This window comes from Geospiza fortis, unplaced genomic scaffold (genome assembly GCF_000277835.1).
Source record: "Geospiza fortis unplaced genomic scaffold, GeoFor_1.0 scaffold23, whole genome shotgun sequence".
Classification (NCBI taxonomy): Eukaryota; Metazoa; Chordata; class Aves; order Passeriformes; family Thraupidae; genus Geospiza; species Geospiza fortis.
The window spans coordinates 2,627,188-2,649,852 of NW_005054303.1; the positions used below are offsets into that span (position 1 = coordinate 2,627,188).

General features: G+C 40.9%; 1 protein-coding gene across 4 annotated transcripts in view; it reads left to right on the plus strand.

Moving 5' to 3' along the window:
• BDKRB2 (bradykinin receptor B2) overlaps positions 1–21,576 on the plus strand; it is a 22,060-nt gene extending 484 nt beyond the window's left edge. The window contains exons 2-3 of one of the 4 annotated variants that reach the window (XM_031066308.1): positions 13,315–13,374; positions 20,401–21,576. In XM_031066308.1, coding sequence (XP_030922168.1) covers positions 20,403–21,545 — 1,143 coding nt within the window. In that variant the 5' untranslated portion in view covers positions 13,315–13,374; positions 20,401–20,402 and the 3' untranslated portion in view covers positions 21,546–21,576. Of the gene's footprint in view, positions 1–6,787; positions 6,946–10,504; positions 10,587–13,314; positions 13,375–20,400 lie in introns of those variants that run through there. The other 3 variants (XM_031066307.1, XM_031066309.1, XM_005417866.2) reach the window with 3 other exon arrangements.
• Positions 21,577–22,665: the final 1,089 nt, after the last annotated feature.

A 22,665-nucleotide genomic window follows, 5' to 3' on the forward strand; every position in this document is an offset into this window, starting at 1 on the left:
CAATTATTTTCTGTACATACTGATAATTTTTTTCTCTGTTTATTATTTTGATTGTAAACTTTGTTGGGCAGGATGTGGAAGTGCATGTGTGTGTACCTTACACTGCTAATCTGTCTCATCTGCACTGATTGAATGGCAAAGGCTAGAACTTTGAAACTTTTACAAAGGAGAAAGCTTTTGGATGACATTTAAGCTACATTATTAGTTTCTGTTTAAAATCTGTATGCAAATAAAAAAAATCAGTAGGAGCTCAACTCTTAAAGTGCTGATGAAAACAGAGAACTAAATAGTAGTATTGTAATTAGAATAACAAAAAAAAAAACAAAAAAAAAAACAAAAAAAACCAAAAAAAAAAACCCAAAAAAACCCCAAAAAAACCACCAAAGGTTGAAATATATGCTATATTTTTAGCTACTCATTTTCCATTACTCAGTATCTAAGCAGCCTTCTTAGTGTAAAATAGCAAATAACCATAAAGCCAAAAATGTTTGAATAGTTAACCATTAGAATTCTTGTTTTAATATTTTGTTTGTAATCTTAGAGATGCCATCTCCTAAGAAAGGGGTGCACTTTTATCTTAAACAGCTGTACATATTTTCTTAGAAACTAGAAGGCAGTTATCTAGGTAAAAGAAATATCTATTTTCACATATGAGTCTCTAAGATTGAAATATCAGCATATTGAATAATATCAGTCATAGATATAGATAGAATTTAACTTTTATCTGGTAATGTGCAATCATTAAAAAAAAATTTAAAAGAAGCATCTTAGCACTCCAGGTTCATTTATAGACTTCCAAATATATTTGTCTTGTTTTCAGTGTGAATAGTGAAAACACAAACAGAAGGGATAAATACACCCAAGTTAATAAAGACTTTGACCAGAGACACCTCCAGAAACTCTTTGCCAGGTTTTCCATTGGGCCCCTGAGCACATGCAAGAACAAGATTAATTGAGTTACTCAGAGTTACCTGAACATTTTGTACCGACAATCTAACAAAAGAACTGCCTTTCCTACTGAGTTAGAGCTTCCTGAAATAAGCATCCCATCCTTGCACAGGGAAACAGCTTTAAAAATTCTTGTAACTATTTAATATTTCAAGCATTTTCTTGGGCAGAAAACAATAGGAATTTGGGTGAATTTTAGGATGTTCATTATGAATACCCTAAAATTTATTGTTTAAGAAGGGCCAGTGTTTGATAATCTGTTTTTCATTAAAAGAAGGGTGTAAAAATCTCTTAGGCATTCAAATTCCACTGTTTTTAAACTCACAGTAGTAAAAAAAAATCCTATTACAAGTCTAGGAACACTTATCAGAGAATAGAGTTTTGCTTTGAAAACAAAGTCCCTCTCAGTACTAAATCAACTGCAAAAGTACACCTGAACTCATTAGCAATGCTAATCAATGTAAACTTAATGAAAAAAAAAACACAAAGAAAAGTGCTGTTTAGCTAAAACATCCACTTTTCTTTAAAATTATTCATAAGCCTTCTTCTCTTGTCACTCATGGCTTTTTAAAGCTCCCTCTCAAGTACTCCATACAGATGAGCTCCCCCTACCTTATCAAAAGGCTTATCTTCCTTCCTTCTTGCACTTAGCACACTACATACACGGAGATGGCAAGTTCTGCCTCTGCCTGGCTGATACCCAGCTGTAAAGGAGCAGGGCGCTTTACAGTGGAGACAAGAGCTGTTCTTTGCCAGCCCTTTCTGGGCTTTAGTGATGTGTAGCTGCTCAGCAATCAGCCCTGGAGCAGCCTTTGGGTGCTGACTCACAAACGGGTGGCAGGCACAGGCTGAAGCAGCTTCTGCCCTTGGCTGGGTGCCCTGGGCAGGGACAGAGGGAGGAGAGGGCATCCCGGTCCTGGGCCAGCCCCTAGGCAGGGGGGACAGCGCAGAGGATGAGAGCAGCACTTGAAATTTGTGCCCCACAGGTTGGCTCCACACAGATCCAGTTGTAACTGCTTGTGATCACCACCGTGGTGACACCTCGTTTACAGAATCACCGAATAATGAGGTTGGAAGAGACCTCTAAGACCATCAAGTCCAACCTATGCCCTAACACCTCAACTAGACTATAGCACCAAGTGCCATGTCCAGTCTTTTTTAAACACATCCAGAGATGATGATTCTACCACCTCCCTGGGAAGAGCATTCCAGTATTTTATTATTCTTCTGGTGATTTTTTTTTTTTTCCTAATATGCAACCTATACCTTCCCTGATGTACCTTGAGACTCTTGTTCTGTCAGCTGCTGCCCAGTGGAAGAGACCAACACCCACCTGTCTACAACCTCCCTTCAGGACGTTGTAGAGAGCAATAGGTCACCTCACAGCCTCCTCTTCTCCAGGCTAAACAACCCCAGCTCCTTCAAACGTTCCTCACAGGGTTTGTGTTCCAAGCACCCCTCCAGCCTCGTTGCCTCCTCTGGACGCGGTCAAGCATCTCAACATCCTTCCCAAACTGAGGGGCCAGAACTGGACACAGCACTCAAGGTGTGGCCTCACCAGTGCTGAGTACAGGGGAGGGACGACCTCCCTGCTCCTGCTGGCCATACAATTCCTGATGCAGGCCAGGATGCCATTGGCCTTCTTGGCCACCAAGGCACATTGCTGGCTCATATTCAACCAGCTGTCGACCAGCCCCCCCAGGTCCCTTTCCACTTGAACACTGTCCAGTCACACTGTCCCTAGCTTGTAACATTGTAGGGTTTTTTTGTGGCCAAAATGTAGAACTTGGCACTTAGACTTACTAAACTTCATGCTGTTGTACTCTGCCCATCCATCCAACCAATCTAAGTCTCTCTGCAGAGCCCTCCTTCCTTCCAATAGATCAACACAAGCTCACATCTTAGTGTCATCTGCAAATTTACTCAGAAGTGAAGCTAATGAGCTGGGACTGAGGGACTCTGGCCATGGTCCAACACCCCATGCAGGAGTTAAATGTTGGAGAACAGGCACAAACTGGGATACAGACCAGAGAAACACAAGGAGCAAAGTTGCCAGCTGAAAGCACTTATCTTCAGTCTGATGATAGGCAAGTCCAAAGTGTGCAGATGCTGCAGCAAAGCTGCTATATAAAACTTCACCAAAATACTTAAGGACTTCTGATATTCTCTGAAAGGGTGGATTTGACTTACTTTTGCTGCTGTGCCATATTTAAGTGCCCTGCATCTTAACTCCTCCACTTGATTCAGCAAGGTTGGGTTGGCTTGTGCAATCCCTGCAAACAAATCTGATCATCCAGGTTTGCAGATTCAGTAGCTTTGCACACTAAGGTATCTCAGAATGGTGATAGTATTGCAAAGACACAGTTCAGACTATGGTTAATTTGCAGAGAAGGGAGCTGTCAAAACGCAGAAATCCATTTTCCCATTCATTTTATCTGAGATTACATTTAAATACCACCAAAAAGTGAGTGATCCATGGTAGAGAGCCAGGTCTTTTTAACAAGATTCATGCATGCATGCCCAGAGGCAGAACTGGTCATAGATGCTTTTCCTCCTGCAGTGTTCCTGCCTTGGCAGAAAGGAATAAGCCCTTTGGGACCACACCCCAGTGCGGAGGTGTTCTGTCCCTTTGCCATGGTTGTGAGATTTCCTATCAGCTGTCTGACTGACTGAAGGGCTGCTGCTCTGAAGTGCCCTGGCTTACCAAAGAAGGACAGCAGGTCCCTCCACCACACACATGGAGCAGAGCAATTTGCCCCTTTCCTGACATGAAGGACAAACTCCCTACAGGTAGTGGGCAGGCCAATAAGTGTTTCATCAGGTATCCTGAGCATTTTTATAAAAAACAACTGTTAAGCCTTCATAATTCAGATTGGGACTTAATCCTTAAATAAGTAAGTAGGACAAAAGAAATATTGTAATACTTGTTGATAGATTTTTATTGTCATCTTATTGTGAAAGTTCCCTCACCTCCTCAGGGATTTCTCACGGGCAACTCCTCACAGCACTAACTCCTTCCTCTTCACAATACAACCAACAAACTCCATCTCCCTCCTCACCTAGCTAACCCACTCTTTTGTAGCGCTTGTCTTCTTATTGGACACAGCTGTGTCCTATTAAGGGCAGGCCTGTTCCTAATCTTTGGTGATTAGTACAGCTGCAACTCCTCAGGTGTGAGATTACCTTCTGCACTGTATTTTCTTACATTCTATCCCTCCACAGATTTTAGCTCAGCTCTGTATGCACCTCTCACCTCATTCTGCAGCAGTCTTTCCCTAGAATAAGTCATATTCTACACTCTGCATTATATTTGGATTCTGCTTAGATTAGGAGCACTTGAGGCACAGCCTGTCCCTGTGCTTGCAAGACTTTTGCACACTGATGATGCCCAAAGCCTCTGGCCATCAGTGTAACACAGACAGTATGGCAGCATGTCCAGAGCTGTGCTCCTGGTCCTACCTGCTAGACAGCACAAACAGCTCCCCAAGAAAACACGGAGATGGAGGCAGAGAAAAAAGAGATACAAGTAACGACACAGGCTAGATCCTCAGCTGGACCAAATGCTTGCAGGGCCCTCCAAATCAGCATCAGCTGAGTAATGACAGATAATAGAAGATAAGGGGTTATGGATATATCAGCAGATCTGAGTGACTTGCTCATTGGTAGCCTGCTTAACAAACATCATTGTCACATCCTCTTGTCCTGGCCTCAGTCTTCAGAGGAAAAGGCCTGTGAAAGGCTGATTGTCCTAGCTGTGAAATTTGGAGATTACAAAGAAATGTATTCCATACATGTTCCTTTACTTACCACAGCAGATAAACCCAGCTCTGGGACACTTAATATGCTCCAAGTCAAATTCTAGCCTTTATAACTGTACAGCTTCAGTTCAACACTGAATTCAGACAAGGGATCTTGCAATCAGCCCAGTCTCATCAGGCAGTTTATCATAACAGTCTCATCTCTGTCTGATACCTGAGCTCAAGGATGAATTTTTCTTTCTTTATTTCCTCAGACTGAGTCATCTAACACAAACCCACCTGACAGTGTTTGTACTCTGGGGAGCCCTCCACGTGCTCCTCATGCAGAATCCTGTTTTACCTGTTCAAGACCAGCCTGCAGATGGCTGTTTACCTTGGCATCACCTAGAAAAGCTTCCTGTGCCTGGTCCTGCTAGTGCTGGGAGTGCACACAAGCCACTTTCTCCCTGCATAAACAGCAAAAGACCAGGCAAAAGGTGTGAGGCACTGAAGGTGACCAGGAAGTGTCTGCTTTGTGGAAATTCTCTCTCCTCTCTCTCTGTCCACACACAGACATATATATATATATATACATATATATACATATATATACATATATATATAGATATACACACTCACAAAAACATATTTAAAATTATGAGGATCTTGCCAGGGAAATAAAATACATGTTCCTTTGCATATCCATGCAGCCCTGTCTGAGCCATTGCAAGGGGATGATCCTACATGGATGGAACCTCCATAACTTTCCTCCCACATTTTTTACATTACACAAAACAATCATCAAATATTTTCATCAGACATTTCTGATGTGTGCACCTATTAGGATCAAGACACCAGTTGCATTTTTAAATTTATTTTCCTTTGCCTGGGTAAGGATCTTTTTTTTTTCAGTTAATGCCAGAATTTCCAAGTCATGAGGAACTGGGACTATCCCTCATGGGCAGATAAATAAGAAAAAACTGTTATCTGCTTCCAAGCCTGTAATCTGTGTAGAGAATTACAGTAAATAGGAAATTCAAATAATACAAAGAATTTGGAATAGCTATTTACCAGAACAAGGGAACCAGTTTAAATCTTAAGAGCTTTTTCCATACCTGTATTTTTTCTTCTCCTCTGCAAGTTTCAAGTTCATTTTTAAAATAATACTAGTGCCATCTGACCAAAGCAGTCATAATGAATCAGACATGACTGCAGTTCATGAATGGCTGGGATATTGGCATCAGAAGTTTTAATTTATAATATACACATTTTTTTAAAAAACCGCATGTGGAGGCAAGTCACATAAGACAACTGTGTGCCCTCACCTTCTGATTAAATCTTTCCTCTGGAAAACTTTTGTTTTAGAGTAGTCACCTTATAGCTCATAAATTCCAGTCAGCTGGGTCAGCAAAAGGGACATTTCCCAGAAATAGAAGGAAGTAGAAGTAACAAAGTGGAGTCAGTTTTGTGTAAGTGTTTCCTGCAAAGCTTTGGGAACAGTCTTGTTTGGAAAAGTAAGAAAACAACAATTAATTTTGTTCTACAATAGATGTAGTCTACAAATTGGCATTTCAATCATGCTACAGCTCATAACTGTACAGTTTGAAACATCTGGAGTTCCAGTCTTCTACTCTTTGCCTCATGTATTTCTACAGACAGCTTAAATAGTTTCCACTGCACACTGGTTTCTGGTTTCAAAAAAGGGTTCAACGTAATATATTAATAAAGTGTGCCTTAGAATAAATGTACTCTGGTCAAATAACTTTAAAAAAATCAAAGAAAAGTTTGACTTTAAATACAAGAATCAAACAATTTCAGATTTTGCCCTATTTTGAAGCTGGGTAAAATATGGATCCAAACTGTGTTAACTACCTAAGTTTTCTAATTTTTCAAATTAAAATCCCAGAAGAAGCTCCTGTAAGCCTGGCATATACCCAACTTTACCCTCTTGGGAAATTAAACCCCTCTTTCCCCCTTCTTTCCTTTCTTCCATTTCAATGTTTATATTTCTCCTTTTTCATCCTTCCTTCCTTCCCAACACAGCACTTCTCCTCTGCTTCCTTTAGCAGGGTTATGTTCCCTTCCAGAGCTCACATCCCCTCGTTTCCCCTCGATTGTTCCTGGCCTGACATCCCGCCCTGAGCCTTCGCCACCTGCTGCCCAAAACTGCCGTGCACAATTCCACACAGAGCTCTTTCTGCAGTGCTGACCAAAGTGATGGGTCACAAGGGCAATGGTGACGTGGTTAACTTAAATCAAGGTATTTTTCAAAATTAACAAAGCTGGTCAGAAGACAACATTTCTGTTCCAGAGAAAAATTGGTGAAGGGTCTTGACATTTTTAACAAAAGCAAGAAAACAAACCACAGAAGAAATGCGCGCACAGAGGGTAAATCTGCCTGGGAATGGGGAGCACTGATAAGGGATTTTGAAAGAAGCATCTTCCTTCTTAAGCAAGTGCCTGAAGGATAAACTGTAGTGAATTGTGCTCTTGCAGTCTCTGGTTTTTGTTTTGTTGGGTTTTTTTTTTCTTTTTTTGGAACTACTCCACTTTGTAAAGATATTAAACTCATAGTTGCCCAGAGAGAGCAAGAGTGCATCTGGGTCACCTGCTAAACCGTGAGCAGTCAGTACATCTTCTCCTTTGTTCAAGATAAGAAATGACATCTTTTAAACATATTTTGTTATATTACTCAAATCTTTTGTGAAAAATCTTTCTTTTAAAATTAGTTTCTTCAGAAATTTTCTGTTTTGATAGTTAAAAAACACTCAGACACTTTAAAAAGTATCTCCTACATAGCACGGAGTAGTAACGTGAGTTTAAGGTACCAGAAAACATGATTCAGCAGCTGTAGCAGAGCAGAGGGACAGAACCCCCTCCCTGACCCTGCTGGCCACTCTGCTTTGGATGCAGGCTGGAGCACAATTGGCTTTCTGGGCTGCAGGTGAACATTGCTGGCTCATGTCCAACCTTTCATCCATCAGAAGTCCTCCTTGGCAGGGCTGCTCTCCATCCCAGCTTGTGTTGATATCAGGGATTGCCCCAGCTTGGCTTGTTGAACCTCTTGAAGTTTGTGTAGGCTCACCTCTCAAGCATCCCTTCCCTCTGGGTGGAATTCCTTCCCTCTGGATGGCTTCCCTTCCCTCCAGTGTGTCACTCAGCTGCATCACACAGCTTGGGTCACTGGCAAACTTGCTGAGGGTACACTTGATCCCACTGTCTGTGTCAAACACATGAAACTTTATCTTTTTGTTAGCTTTGAGTACAATAGGTCTCTGAAGGAGCTGTGGCATATACTAAGTGAATATGTCTCTCTAACTAAATTGTTACCCTGTGTTTTTTTGTTGGGTCTGACATTCTGGAAAGAGCAGATAGGACATATCTTCTTTGTAAACACCAGTGCTCAGAACCTGTATATGCAGAGTGAAAAACAAACCCTCTGCACCAGGTTCCAGCAGGGCTCTGTCATCTCCTATTGCTAATAAAGGGATAACAATAAATTAATACACAATTTAATTTCAACACTGGCAAAGCATAAAAAGGCAAAATTAAAATGGTAATCCAGACACTGATTGTTGTAAATCAGCATTGTAAATTATACTACTTAGCTGGAGAGGTGTCCTGAACCTTCCAGATCTCTCAGTGTTGGAAGTCATATCCATGTTTGTACAGTTCAATCACCAAATCCCTCTCAGCATGTATTTGAACACTTGAGTTCTAATAGAGATAGGATGTATTCCCACTAAAGGACTGTTGCCATTAGCGTTCCCCTGGGTTTTCAGTAGAAAAATAGGCTCCATTTGGATTATATCTAATTTTTATCTGCTGTTACTATCAAAATAATTGTAATACAGTTTGAAGTTCACTATAGTGTGAATTGCACACCATTTCTAACAGGTACATATGGTTTTTAACTTTTCTCTACAACATGTAGAATATGGGGATTTCTAACTAAGCTATCTGAAAACTGACCTCTTTTCCTTTGCAAATACTCAATGTACTGGCAAAGTGAGGAGCAGATACACGAAAATAATATGAAATGACTGTCCCAGCTGCTCAAGAAACAACAACGTAGGAGGATGTGTTTGACCTAGGAAGGACAAGGCAAAATGGCTTTCTGAAGTTTATCATTTAGGAAGTGAAGCACATTACAGACCAGGGTTCTCCTTGAGAAGGGAACTCAGTGTTGCTTGCACTGCCACACTCTGATTTTAGTTTTTAAAAGAATATGAAATTTAAAATAAACAAACAAAACCCTAAAATTCTTTAATAAAGACAACCTGTTATTTAGACAATGAGTATCATGTCACATTTATATTGCTTCCATGACACAAATCAGCGATGCTAGGGACCATTCCCTGTGATGATCCACAAGAAAACCTATTCAGGAGGCTGAAATCTGAGTTTATAGTTTAGTGTAGCTGTTGTCAGAAGTTCTAAATTAAACTGGGACCGCCTTCAGAAACCCATAAATTAGAGGTGGTAACCTGAACAAACTGGGTAAATATCATCTCTTCTGAATTTTACCTGTTCAAAATGAAAGCTGTAATTTCACCTAAGCATTACATAGTTGTAGTTAGATACTTTCTACCCTGTTCTGTTGTCAGAGCCTGAAGTGCTGTTTGGAAACTGCACCATTACTCAGTGAAGCCATCCATATATCCCTGTGGTGAAAGGCATTAAGGAAACACAAGGCATTATCACTGATTCACAGGGAGGACAGGTTCTGCCTGTGGTGCCTTCTGTGCTGAGGACTGCACTGCTTGCACAGAGCCATCAGCTTGTGGCTCAGCAATGGAAACAGCAGCTGTGACTGAGACATGTCCAGCTGCTGGAAGGGATGACTGTGTCATTGCAAATGTGGTTTTCAGATATAATGTGACAGGTTAAAATGGCTTTCATGTTTTTGCTAATTACAGTAGAGTGAAATCATCAGTTACCTGTATGATAAGAAATGAGGAAAGCAGTAGTTGTCAAAGAAATCATTATTAGACTTTGTGACAGCAGCCAGTCAGCCACACATGCTGTGGGCTTCTCTGGGAGCTCTTTGCTGTTGGAGACACTTGGGCTTTCCTCAAAGGCCACACCTGTGACAGAGAGAGGTGAAAATATGCAGGAAATGCTGCACTATTGCAAATACATGACAATAGTGTAAATATTATAGTGGCTGGAGGCACTCAAGATAGCAAATCTCTTCTTTTTTCCTGAATGGCTGCCAAAATGTCCTCAAGGTGCTAGAAGTAAAGTGCTTTCAGGGCACAGAGCCAGTTCATATTAAAGGCAAATCTCTCCATTAAATATTTAATGCTCAGAGGGACCAATACTGAAAAATTCTATTAGGCCATTAGAGCTTCCCATTTTACACAGTCATGAGAACCTAATGCTGTTACCCCGGGAAAAGAGCAGTACTTCAATTGCTAAGGAAAAGGTGTGGCTAAACTGAGCTGAAGAGGTCTGGTGGGAGTAATGCATCAAAGAGCAAAAGCTTTAAAGGACATCCACGTGCACATCATGGGGGGAGCCTTGGGTGGAGGTTTGTGCACTGCTGAGCAGCTCTTCTGTGCCTCCACTACAGCAAGGCAAATCAAAGAGCATCACTAGCTAATATTCTTGGGCAACTGATATGCTTCAGGACTTGCAGCCTTTTCCTCTTACCATTCCACCTCTGAGACTTAATTAATGTCGTCCCCTTCTCTCTGTAGGATATTCCTATCATTCTCTGTAATGAAGATATCGAGAAATTTATGTTACTGGCATGGTTCCTCAGTGCTGTCCTGTCTTTCAAACTGAGATCAAGACTGTAACTAAACTAGATGAACCCCAAGACCACCAGTTTTGGGAATCCACACTAGGAACAGTTCAACTCCTCCAGCCCATGTCCCAAAAGCTGTCATCAGCCAGGTGAAAATTCTCCTTTTTCTTTTCCAGTTCAGCTGGTTTTAGCCTGGTTCTTGCAATAGGTTTGAGCTATCTGGTTTTCAGGAAAGACTGCTTTCTAAAGCAGGAAATTCTCACTTTAAGAAAGAAATATAATCTAAGTGTACAACCTACTCTTGATACGATCACTGCACATTGTACTGTTTGATACCATCAGACCTGCCCTTTCACATGGTATCAGACTCCTGCAAAGGATATTAAATTGGTCTCACAATGCTAGTGTGTTAAGCACTTAATATTGTAGTGGTGATGAGGCACAGCAATCCCTTGTCTACAGCAGAGAATTCTTGTGGGGCCTGCAGAGCTCAGGAGAGTAGATACATCCACCTTTGACATTTTCCAACTTGGTAAATCTACATGACATATTATAAAACTCAGGAAGTTTATAGTCCCTTATTTGTCTTTGTGCTTCACTTAATTTGTGCAAGCTTTGTCAGACACCATGAGTGCAGGAGTGTTAGGACAAGACAGGGTTTCCCAGCAGTTACTGACACCCAGCAGGGAGCCCTGTGATGTTCCTAGGGCCAAGGCATGTTGCTTTTACTCCAGGCACTGCTTTGGCTGCTTCTGCTTCTCTCACTGTACAAATGTGCTGTTTGGCTTACAAGCACTGGGGGAGATATTATCAAGCTAGGCAGTGAACCAGCTAGGAACAAGAATGAATTATGTTAATATATATGTCATCTTCTCAGCAACAGAACCAATGTCAAGCATAAACTCTGCAAATCCTAAAAATGTAAGCAAACCACAATCTGATCATAGCTCTTGTTTGCAGGAGGCCTTCCAGCTAACACTGGAAAATGCAAAACATCATTTTGACCAAATATGAAAATCAAGTAAACAAAACCCAAAAGATCACAAGTCACACATGGCTGCAGACCTTAAGCTCAGTGTTATGCTCAGAGCTTTCTGAAAGCAAATGCTAACTACAAATTTCAAGGCAACAGCATGCAAAAGTAGGCTAACCCAATATCACATACATGGGGAAACACAGAGAACTGGTAAGACTCAGTGTCAGAAGGGTGATAAACGCATGCATGGGCCTGACAGGGTTCATCCAATCTCTGAAAGAGCAGACAAAGCACGTCACTCCCCTAGCCCTAACCTGAACTCCAGCTATGGGCTGAATCTTACCCCATGCATGGTTCCCATTAAAATGTTCTCAGGGATGAGTTCATGTGGATGACTGCTCTTCATTCCTGCAGTGCTTTTGCAGTCCCACTCCTACTGCACCTCCTAGATTTCTCACTCTCCTGAAGCTAACCCAAATGCTAGTTGTTGCCTGAGCTCTGGACAATGAGCACTCATGGTTAACCTTACCTGTTCTCATATGGGAAATACAAAAAGAAACAAACCAAAATAACTTTCCAGCCTTGCAGAGCGAGCCTGACCACATTTTCTCCTGTTTGAATATTTGTCTTATCAGTTGTCAAAACATTTTGAGCAAACACACTGCAATACACACAGAAAAGGTGTAGATCCAGCTGTGACTTGTGCTGTGTAAGATTTATGTGCTTTGCTGTTAGAGTCAGAAAGTTATCTTGGTTCAGGGACACCAGGCCATGGAGCAGAATCACATTAAGTCTAAGGTGGGTCCAAGAAGATCAAATCCTGTAGAATTAAAGAGAAGAGCAGCAAGTATTCACAAGGAGGGGGAGAAGCAGTTGCGAGATTGATACTCTAAACCTCAAAACTGATGATATTTCCAAATATGGAAGATTCAGATTCAATATGTATTTAAGTATCTATACTAACTGAAAATAGCTTCATAAAGATAAATATCTCAACCAACATTATTCAGTAGGCTTGTGGCCTCCTGGTATACAGGCATGTAAATCAACCTATTTCCAGCTTTCATTCCAAGTTAAACAGAATAGAGATTTGGAAATAGATCTTTCATCTGCCCAATGGCTACAAAGAGAGGAACAAACTGACTTATATTTGTTTAACACTCAGATTTACGACCTGCATATACTTCATTTCTTCATAGACATATACAGTCTTTAGAAAGCTAGATATGGAGGAACAGAAGAGCTTAGACTTTCTAAGCTGTTTGAACAGCAGAAATTGAAATGTGTACTGGAAGGATATGTAAGGTAGTGAAACCTCTTTTCAGAGCAGTTAGTTTCGGAATTAAACTTCTTTCTCTGCTCATGAACTACAATTATAAAAATGGCTGAGAAGAATAGGAAGTTCTACTTCAGAGCAGCTCTGCTGTGTTTCTAATCTATCATGTACAAAAGGGAAGGGAAAATCTGCACAGCATTAGCATAGTAGAAATCTTCAGGAAAACTAAACGCTAAACCAGATATTCAGGTCTAAATTTAACTTATGGAATTGCTGCTGTGAGCACATCACCATGAACATGTTTTGTATGTATCACATTTTCAGTTCCTGATGGCCCCACAGTTGCAGAACTCCTTTATTTTATTGATAAACCCTCTCTAATATTAGCAGCAGGCTTATTGTCTATCCTCATATCTCATTCCTTCATCCAAGCTGTGCCTTGCTATGATATGTTTCACAACAACTCTAGAGCACTGTTCAATGGATTTTGCATTTCCTATTACTTATTTGCTTATAACCTTCCCTTTTTAATGGAATGATGCTTTGATCGGGCCTTTCCCTGCAGAAGCAATGTCCTCACTCAGTGTATCAGCAACAGCAATGTTTTCCTGGATATTTTCTACAGGCTGGGATCCATGAAAGATTTCCAAACCAGAGGAGTTACCTAGCTCCAAAGAACAGCCCAGTGAGTTAACACTCAATGCAACAAAAGTGCAACTAAACATTTATGGCAAGAGTGCTCCATCTAGTCCTTATGCTCACCACTGACTGGTGTGCCCATGTAGCCTTGTGACAGGCCAGCTGAGAAATTTTCACAGGAGACACTGAATCCGCTCACTTTTGTAATCTTAGTAAAATGACTGCTTACTTATTACAGTAATACATGGCATTTATAAATATTGCGATGGGAATGACAGGTGATCAGAGCTGCCCATGGCAGAGGGGTGGAATTGGATGATCTTTAAGGTCCCTTACAACCCAAGACATTCTACGATTCTATGATTTTGTTGTTGCTGTTGGCCTTAATCCAACTGGAATTTTCATTTATTAGCACAAGAAGTGCAAATTCAGGAATTCAGGATAATGTGAGTTGGAAGGTCAACCTCTTGCTCAAAGCTGGGTCAGCTACAAAATCAAACTATGCTACTCTGGGCTTTTCCAGTTGGGTCTTTGAAACTTCTGAGGACTACAAGTCTGAAATTTAATGATTTAGTGGCTGGAGATACTTGCAGATTCTGTGTTTTGACCTGAAACAGCCTCTAATGTTGAAAGCATTATTTCTCACTTCAGATGAAATAGAATTCTTGTAATAAATCTGCTCTTTCAAAATAACAGCAAAATCCAACATTAGTTTTGGAGGTCATCTTAATTAAAAAATTTCTAAAATATTGATGGCAGCAAGTCAGAGGTCAAACATGGACTAACTCAAACATCATCACCAAATCTGAACTAAATCAAAACTTTATAATGAGATGAGCCCTTTCCCTTATACAAAGGTTCTGAGATCAGGACACTACTTCTCTCTGAACTGGTTCATATTTTTCTTCTCCTTCCAGTTCTCACCACAGTCCAGCCATGCTGTTCTTCTCCATTTCAGTTACAACCACTTTGCACAGAGATAATATCTTTTGTCAGAGTCATCACGGTTATTGACTAGGTTGTATAAAGAGCATTGAAAAATAATGTACCAGATTTCTAAAGCTAAAAAGTACAGGATTCTTTTTTTAGGAAATTGTAACTCTGGAGAATTAAAAGTAAGAATATTCTAGATTTCCACTGGGAAAAAATATATTATGCAAAGTGTTTTGCATAAAAGTTATATATAAAAAATATCTTATGCATTGCACTTGATTAGACTTCTCTTTCCACACCTTTCTTTTGCTGGAATTGAGTAGCTTCATCTCCCACACAAGGAGAAAAATTAGTAGCCTCTTCTCACCTCAGTTCCGTTGTTATTGAAATAACTACTTTAACAGAACAACTTTTTCCCCCCGTTTTTCCAAACATAGCTGATGTAGATACCTTTAATAGTACCTGCAGAGCAATAGTTTCTTTCCATGGTGTGCTTCAAGCTTACACAACAAATAATATCTAAAAATTACACTTTTGAGAGGTAGCTCCTCTGTATATTTTCCTTACTGCCTTAATTTTCTGGCAAACTAAGGAGATGATTTGTGTTAAAAAGAATTTTTTCTTTTACAAGGTTATTTTTGTCCCAGGCAAGTTCCTGAATCTGGTTCAACATGAAGCTTCATAAGCTACAAGGGCAGCAGTAAGGTAAAAGGGACAGTGAAGAGTAAATGAAAAGCAGGAAACCTTTAAGTTAACACTGCCACAGAAAGTGCCCTGTGATCTACAACCCCAAATGTAGTAAAGCCCATCAGAGATTCATTATACAAAGATTGGAAATTAAAAATTAATATTGCGGGATCTGTAAAAGCAGAACATTTTAGGAATGTTTCCCACACTTCCTCTACCTCTCCAAAATAAGTAATGCCTCCACAGAAAGACAGAATTAAAAGGACATTCAGAGAATGTTTCAGAACATGTTTCAGAGATGCTACAAGAGTGGTTTAATTTTACCTTCCAATATTCATCCAGGTAAAGATACAAATCCAACCCATTCTCAGGCCAAAGAGAGGGGTATGAGCAGTCCCATTGGGCTTGGATTAGGTGGAAACAAGAGTCTCTGGGAACTGGGGATAGATGACAAAGGAGATTTTTTTCCAGGAGTAAAGGTTGCAAGAAGACCAGGTTGAAATAGAAGCTTTCAAAATAAACCTTATGGAGAAGGCATAGAATTTATAAACAGGGTGGGTTGCCTGTATTTTTGTTGATACTAAATTCTGAATGTGAGAGTCCACCACTGAAGCTCAATGTCCCAGCACACCTTTGGCTTCCTGCTCCTCTGCTTATGCAATCCCATCTTTGAGGATGGCATAAGCAGACCTGTCAGTATGGCTGGAGGAGAAATTATGCACTGAGATTGTTTTGTTATAATCTATTACTAAACAAAACCTCCTTTTCCTCACAAATAGACTTTGAACCAAATCCTCCAAAGCTGTTAAAATTAAACTTCTCTCTCCTTGGCCAGCAAACTCCTGTCTGGCGGTCACAAATGAGGCAGTTTAGGGGACATCACAGCAGCCTCTAAGAAGGTGCTGAGTCTGTCAGGTTTACACTCCAGGCTCCTGAGGGCAGCAGTGGTACCTGCATGGAGTCAGCAGGACTTCCAGGCTTCCTTGCACAGACCCCTCTGCAGAAAACCTCCCCTGTCTACAGCGGCTTCTGAACTCCTGCTCTTTCCCATTTCAGTCACAGCAGATCTGTCAGGCCCTTTTTCCTCTCATGGCTCTGGCAGCTCCTGTGTTACATTGACTGTAGCTTTTGTATTACCATTAAGAGGCAAGGCTGCCTGGCAAATAGGCACCACCAGGGACACTTGGCCGCCCAAGCTGAGCTCAGAGACGTTCAGGAGGACAAACACACAAAAAATACAAAGTGTCAAAGCAGGCTGGGCTCTGCAGAGATACAGAGTCAGAGGAGAGGCTGGGGCAGCCCTTGCTATTTCTTTCTGCAGCTAACACACCTTCTAAAATATCACCATGTCAGAAGCCAGCCAGTCCCTCTCAGCTTGCAGCCATTCATTCAAACCCACATTTTTGCTCCCAGCTTTTCCCCTGTGCCACTGGCCCCCAGCTGTACATGGATCTGTATGGATGTGTGGCAAGCCAGCTGTATGTCTCTGAAAACACTTTTGGCTGCTGACAGCACTTAAAGCAACCCATGTAATTGTAAAATTTTGCTAGGGATGCTACAGTCTGGGTGTCATACCTATCCTTCACACAGTCTTGCTAAGAAATCCCTGAAATAAAATGAAAATAAGGCTGCTTTCTAGGCAACTTTCATCATGGATGATCAGAGAAACTCCTCATTTGGAGACTAGTGAGGCCTTGAGCCCACTTTATCCTTTGTCCTTGCAAATTAGACTGTGTAGGAAAACATCAGGACTGTACATCAGTACCTATGCTTTTTAATATTCTCTCTTTTGATCCAGCAAACAACATTACAGCAGTTAAGATCTTAACAGCATTTATCTGTTTTAGGCTCCACCTCTTCTCCCTGAGGACTAAATTAGCAAGGTTAATATTATGACAATCTCAGAATATACTAATTACAAATTTCACACCTTGTTTCTGCAAAACATGTAATCAGCAAAGTCACAACAGCTGTAAAATATGTTACGAAGTCTCTCTCTTACTCTCCCAGAGTAATTAGTGCAAGTAACATTGGAATAACCTGAACTCATTCCACATTTCAGAACTTGTCCTTGTATAAGACGTGACTAAGACCATCATGAGACATTACTTATTCACTGTATGGAAAGGTTTAGCATAACACAAGGAAAGATTAATACCAGTGGCAATACTTAAATGAGTTCAGTAGCTGTAGGGCTTCATCCAGACCCAAAAGAGATGGTGAAAACCGTTCACCTGAAGCAGCATATCCCATCTGGGGAGTAAAGCTGTGCCCGAGCTTGCATTAACCCAGCAGCAGCATTAACTGAGCTCTGATCTTTTTTCCCCTATCCTTCCATTCCTTAGGTCATATCTCTTGATCCTTAGAGGACTTTTTATTACAATTCAACATATTCCCCTCCTTTTCTTTCAGGAACTCCCATAGCCCCAGCATGTACTGCTGTAACATGGAGATTTTCCCTCCACCTTCTAGGATTAACCACTCTGCTGTTCTCCTTGGCTTGCTGATCAACTCATGCCTGTCTTCTGGTGTCTCCCTCCAGTGCTGTATGTGTGGGCCAGTCCTTGAACAGCAGGACATCCCAGGAGTTTGGCAGGAGACACCAAGGTGCCCTGCTGAGTGCCCAGCCCTCAGAGTTTCAGGCTGTGGCGCTGGTCACCACCCCCTTTTTGGAGTCCTTCTCCACCTGCCTGTAATGACAATCCAAAAGTTGATCAACCCCTTCTTCCCAGTCCCTCTGCGAGGGTTCCTGGTGTGCAGCATTGGCAGGATCTTGCCAACACCCAAAGAACACCCATGAGCCAACCCCAAAGCCCTCCTGCCTTGGTGGGGCAGTGTCTGCCAGAGGCACAGGGCTGGTCACCAGCAGCACTTCCAGGCCATGACTGCCTCCCACCCAGGGCACCCTGAGACACCCTCCATCAAAACCTTGCCATTTGCTCCCAATGCTATTAAAAAAGATACTCCAGAACAACAGGGCTGACAGTGGGTTTTATAGACTGCCAAGGAGGAGGTAACACACAACAGGATGGGAACTCCATCAGGTTCAAATTTAGCTCCCACAGGGATCCCTCAGAATCAGTAATGACAGCTTAGTTCAGCTGGGCAGTATTTCAATCAAGACTGCCACATGAAATCTTATTGAAAGAACCTGCTGAGGTATTAGGCTTGTCTTGCATTGCACAGAAAGAATTGTAGAGAATGTGTGAAAGGATCACATTTATTTTCACCAAAATATGACAAGAAAACAGCAAATTACTGCCTTCTGTAAGCTGTGGCTCTGTCAAACATAATTTATTCAGCAATCACATACTTTAAATGAGCCTCCTGTGTGATATAGAATAGCATCAAGCACATAATTTTAACCCTAAATATTAGGGTTTGTAAATTGATAATTAGCACATTTTACCTTGTTCACTCCCCTATTTCTAGCACTGCATTATGGAAGTTCTTGAGCTAAGGACCAAGGAGGCAGGTTGCCAGAAGTCCCATGTCATGGGCTTGGTGACATCCTAGCTAGTCCCTGCACACTGTTCCTAGACCACAGTAATATGATATAACTAACTTATTTTAAAGTATTCTAGGTCTTTCCCTTTTAAACCAAAATCTGAAAGAGATTAATTGCAGAGAAAATACAGACAAATCAATATGCAGTTTTGGAGCTGCCATTTGCTGTAAATTAAATTCTGTGAATTAATGTAATGAGGGAAAATCCCAGAAAAAGCCAACATGACCTTTATGACCACTCCCTGAATTACTAATGCTCATCTTATTAAATATGTGCATACATCCAAACTCAAAGTGTAAAACAATGCACTTAAATTTTTTTCTGCTGGCTCACAGCCTATTATCAGCAGAAGAAACAGTTTCTGTTAATTGCATCAGGCCACAGAATTTCTCTATTCACAGATGACCTCTTGTTGCCCATCCATTAGTATTTCACTTCCTATGTGTTTTTACAGTGAAAAGTGCCAGCACAGAAAGAAAGGGAGACTTGAAGCTGCTGTTTTCAATTCGTTAGTGACAGCCCTCACATCCACACAAGCTGGGCTTTGAGATGTTTAAGCGCTACAGTGTTTTATTGACACAAAGTACACAAAATATGTCCATAATTTTTCATCAATTCTGTAACCAATAGCCAAACTTCTGTATGCATATTAAGCACTCACACCAGCCAACAATTCCAGCAACCAGAAAACAAGTGAGAACCTTCATCCTTTCAGGAATTGCAAATCCATCCCTCTTCGCTTCCAAGTTACCAGTTGAATTGGACAAATGTCTTAATTAAAAATACATTTGAAAAACTTCCAATCAAATGATGATATAAACAGTGGCTATTATAAAGATCTAAAAAAAGACAAACAGTATTTCTGTGACTCAGTCCAGAGAATTATATGTCCAAATCTGGGAAGTAAATCTTGCATTTGAGTAATATCTCAGCATTCATTATCCAAGAACACAACAACAAGAAAACACAGCATTTTATCAGTGGTGAGTGATGCTTCACACCCAGCTTCTGTTTGGTTCTAGTAACATTGAGGTACACATCTTACATTTCTGCCTGTCAATAGCTCCCTGTTCTGATCTGTAGAATGTTTACAGTATTCTGGATTTCAGACTGTGCTCTTGCACCCAAGCTGGCTGACTGCAGACAGGTCCTGGCTTAGAGGACGGCCACTGTCTCTACCAGATTGCCAACCCACCCACTGCACACCTCTTAAAACTGAGCTCCCTCAGGAAGATTGTACCATTTAACTCTACAGAGACTTGGCTGTAGAAAGAGACTGCAACACAGAGACAGAAATACACAGAAAATTTCAGTGAAAAGCTGAGAAAGGCACACTGCTGGCAAACACTGATCCCTCAGCATTCTCAATGCAAACTAAAGCTGCAAACAGTCTCTTTATTGTGCAGTCATGACATTTGGGAAAATAGGGGGTGTTCTCTGGGGAGGAAGCACTACTGAATTCCACTCAATTCTTGCTTTACAGGGGAGGGTGTCAAATGTTGCAGGATGTGACACAGATCTAGCAACCTGATACACAAGGTACACCTGCCCTTTAGGAGACCATGGCTAAAGAAATAAAAAGATAAGAAGACAAAATAATGATGAATATCCTCAAAGAATTAACAAAGACTTGCTGCAGCTCAGTTCTAGAGAATAAAGGCTTCTAAATATTCTCTTCAGTTAACCCATTCATAACAATATCTGTTGTTGCTACATTCCCTCTGTTTTACTAAAATTGGTCCAGGCAGTCCATAGCAATGCAGTCTGTAAAACATTCTACAGACACACCCAGTGTCTGTGAGAAGCAGCCCAGGGAACTGCAAGTCTGTTCAAAAGCTATGCTTGAGGACATTAGGAAAAGCAAAAGACAGCTTTTCTTATTGTGTCTTTTGCAGCAATGAGCTAGATCCAGCAATCTCATGTCATCTATTTTTCTCTTCACAGAAATGGTTTCCATCACAGCTGAAAATGTTACGCAGCTGTACAACACAACTACCCGGGCGCTCACAGTCAGTCCAGAATATTCCCACAATAATTCAGGAGTGCATCAGATAGATCAATATGAATGTGTTAGTGCAGATGTGTGGAAATGGCTACAGGATTTTCAGCCTGCATTTCTCTGGTTTATATTTATTCTGGGATCAATAGAAAATTCCTTTGTGCTCACTGTCCTGTGTTTCCACAAGAGTAGCTGCACAGTGGCTGAAATTTACCTAGCAAACATGGCTTTTGCTGACCTAATGTTGGTCTGTACTTTACCTTTCTGGGCCATGAATATTTCTAATAATTTTCATTGGCCTTTTGGCCAGTTTCTCTGTAAAGCCATCAACATTATGAGTTACATGAATTTATATTCTAGCATTTATTTCCTGACACTAGTGAGCATTGACCGCTACCTGGCCCTGGTGAAAACCATGTCCCTTGGACGGATGAGACGAACTGTCTGTGCCAAATGGAATTGTTTTGTAATTTGGACATGTGCACTGCTCATGTGTTCGCCTACAATGGTGTTTCGAAATTTGCATTATTTTGAAGAGTACAACATCACAGCCTGTGTTCTTCTTTACCCAGCTAGCTTCTGGGAGCCCACAAACAACTCCTTGCTGAATATTGTGGGGTTTGTGATCCCATTCTGTGTAATTACCTATTGCACTGTGCAAATCATCAAAGCCCTACGAAGCAGTGAGCTACGAAAAATGAAGGTAGTCCAGACAGAGAGAAGAGCCACCATGCTGGTCTTTGCTGTGCTCTTGCTGTTCATCATTTGCTGGCTTCCATTCCAGATCAGCACATTCATCGACACAATCCGTTACTTCTCACCCACTCTCAAGTGCCTGGAGGACATCAACGACATACTGACCCAGATAGCCACATACTGCTCCTTTAGCAACAGCTGCCTGAACCCAGTCTTGTATGTGATTGTTGGGAAAAACTTCCAGAAGAAGGCTGTGGAATTCTACAAGGACTTGTTCACAAAGAGGTGCAGGAAATCACAGTCTGTGCAGATGGAAAACTCCCTGGACACTTTAAGAACTTCCATTTCAAGTGAATACCCAAGGAAAAAGTCTGTTTTGTCATTACGCCAGTAGCATAATTTTAGAAAATCCTTAAAGGAAGAAAGCCTTCTAACATGTCAGTCTCCACTAATATCCATCTGCTATGGGTCCACAGAGTAAACATGTGGTAGTGTTCATTACGTGAGGGAAAAGTGTGGTTTGATCTTAGTGGAAATTCCATAAAGATACCTGCTTCTAATGTTACTGGATGTTTTTCATGATTGAATCCTATTTTGTAGCTTACTTACATTTTCATGGCTGAATGATACTTGGCACATGCATCACTTGGAATGTTTGCTAAGGTGTACATACAATTCTCCAAACAGAGCCCCAGCACAGAAGCAATTGTCAAGATTCTGCAGCTATGTATGGTACCCATAATAGCGTGTTAGATAAGGTTTTTGATCTGGGAGGGGCTTGCATTTGGGTAAGTTCTGTTAAGTGAATCCTGTAGGATGCATTTTTAGATGTGTCCATCTTTTGGGCTTTTAACTTCTCTCTTCAGTCTTCTGAAACGATCTGATTTTTTCATTGACAAGAAGTGCCTTTTTGCAGCTGCTCCAGTTTGTTACAGATTTACATGAGCAAGTAGGTATGAAAAGCAGCTGGAAAAAAGGTAAAGCAGTAGTGGAAGGGAACCTGCACCCACTGCATGAAGTTAGCTGAGTTTTCTTCGTAGAAGAAGATTCTTTACCCCTTCTACCTTGAAATGAAAGTATTCCCTTACTCTTTTTGAGTGAGTGGATGCTATTTATATTCATGCTTACACTTCAGCTCAGAGACTCAGGTTTTTAGTATTTACAAAGCATAATTAATGTTATTCAATGGATATATAAAATCTCAGCACAACTGGTATAATCTCACAAACAGAAGAAACTGAGAATATGAAGGAGAGCATCACCTAACTACATTAGAAATCTAACTGAAGATAGCAGGGGTCTTGAAATCTCAGTGTGCAAGTATTCAGATTCTAGTAATACCTACATTTTATTTGTGGAGTTAATCTGTGAGATTTTAATACAAGATAGCTTTTCCCCAGTTGGACTGTATTTTTGAGCTAAGTTGATTATACACATAAAGGGACTCACAGTGTACTGAATTGTCTGTATGCACTTTAACCTCTAGGAACCTTGATCAAAACTGAGTGGAAGAT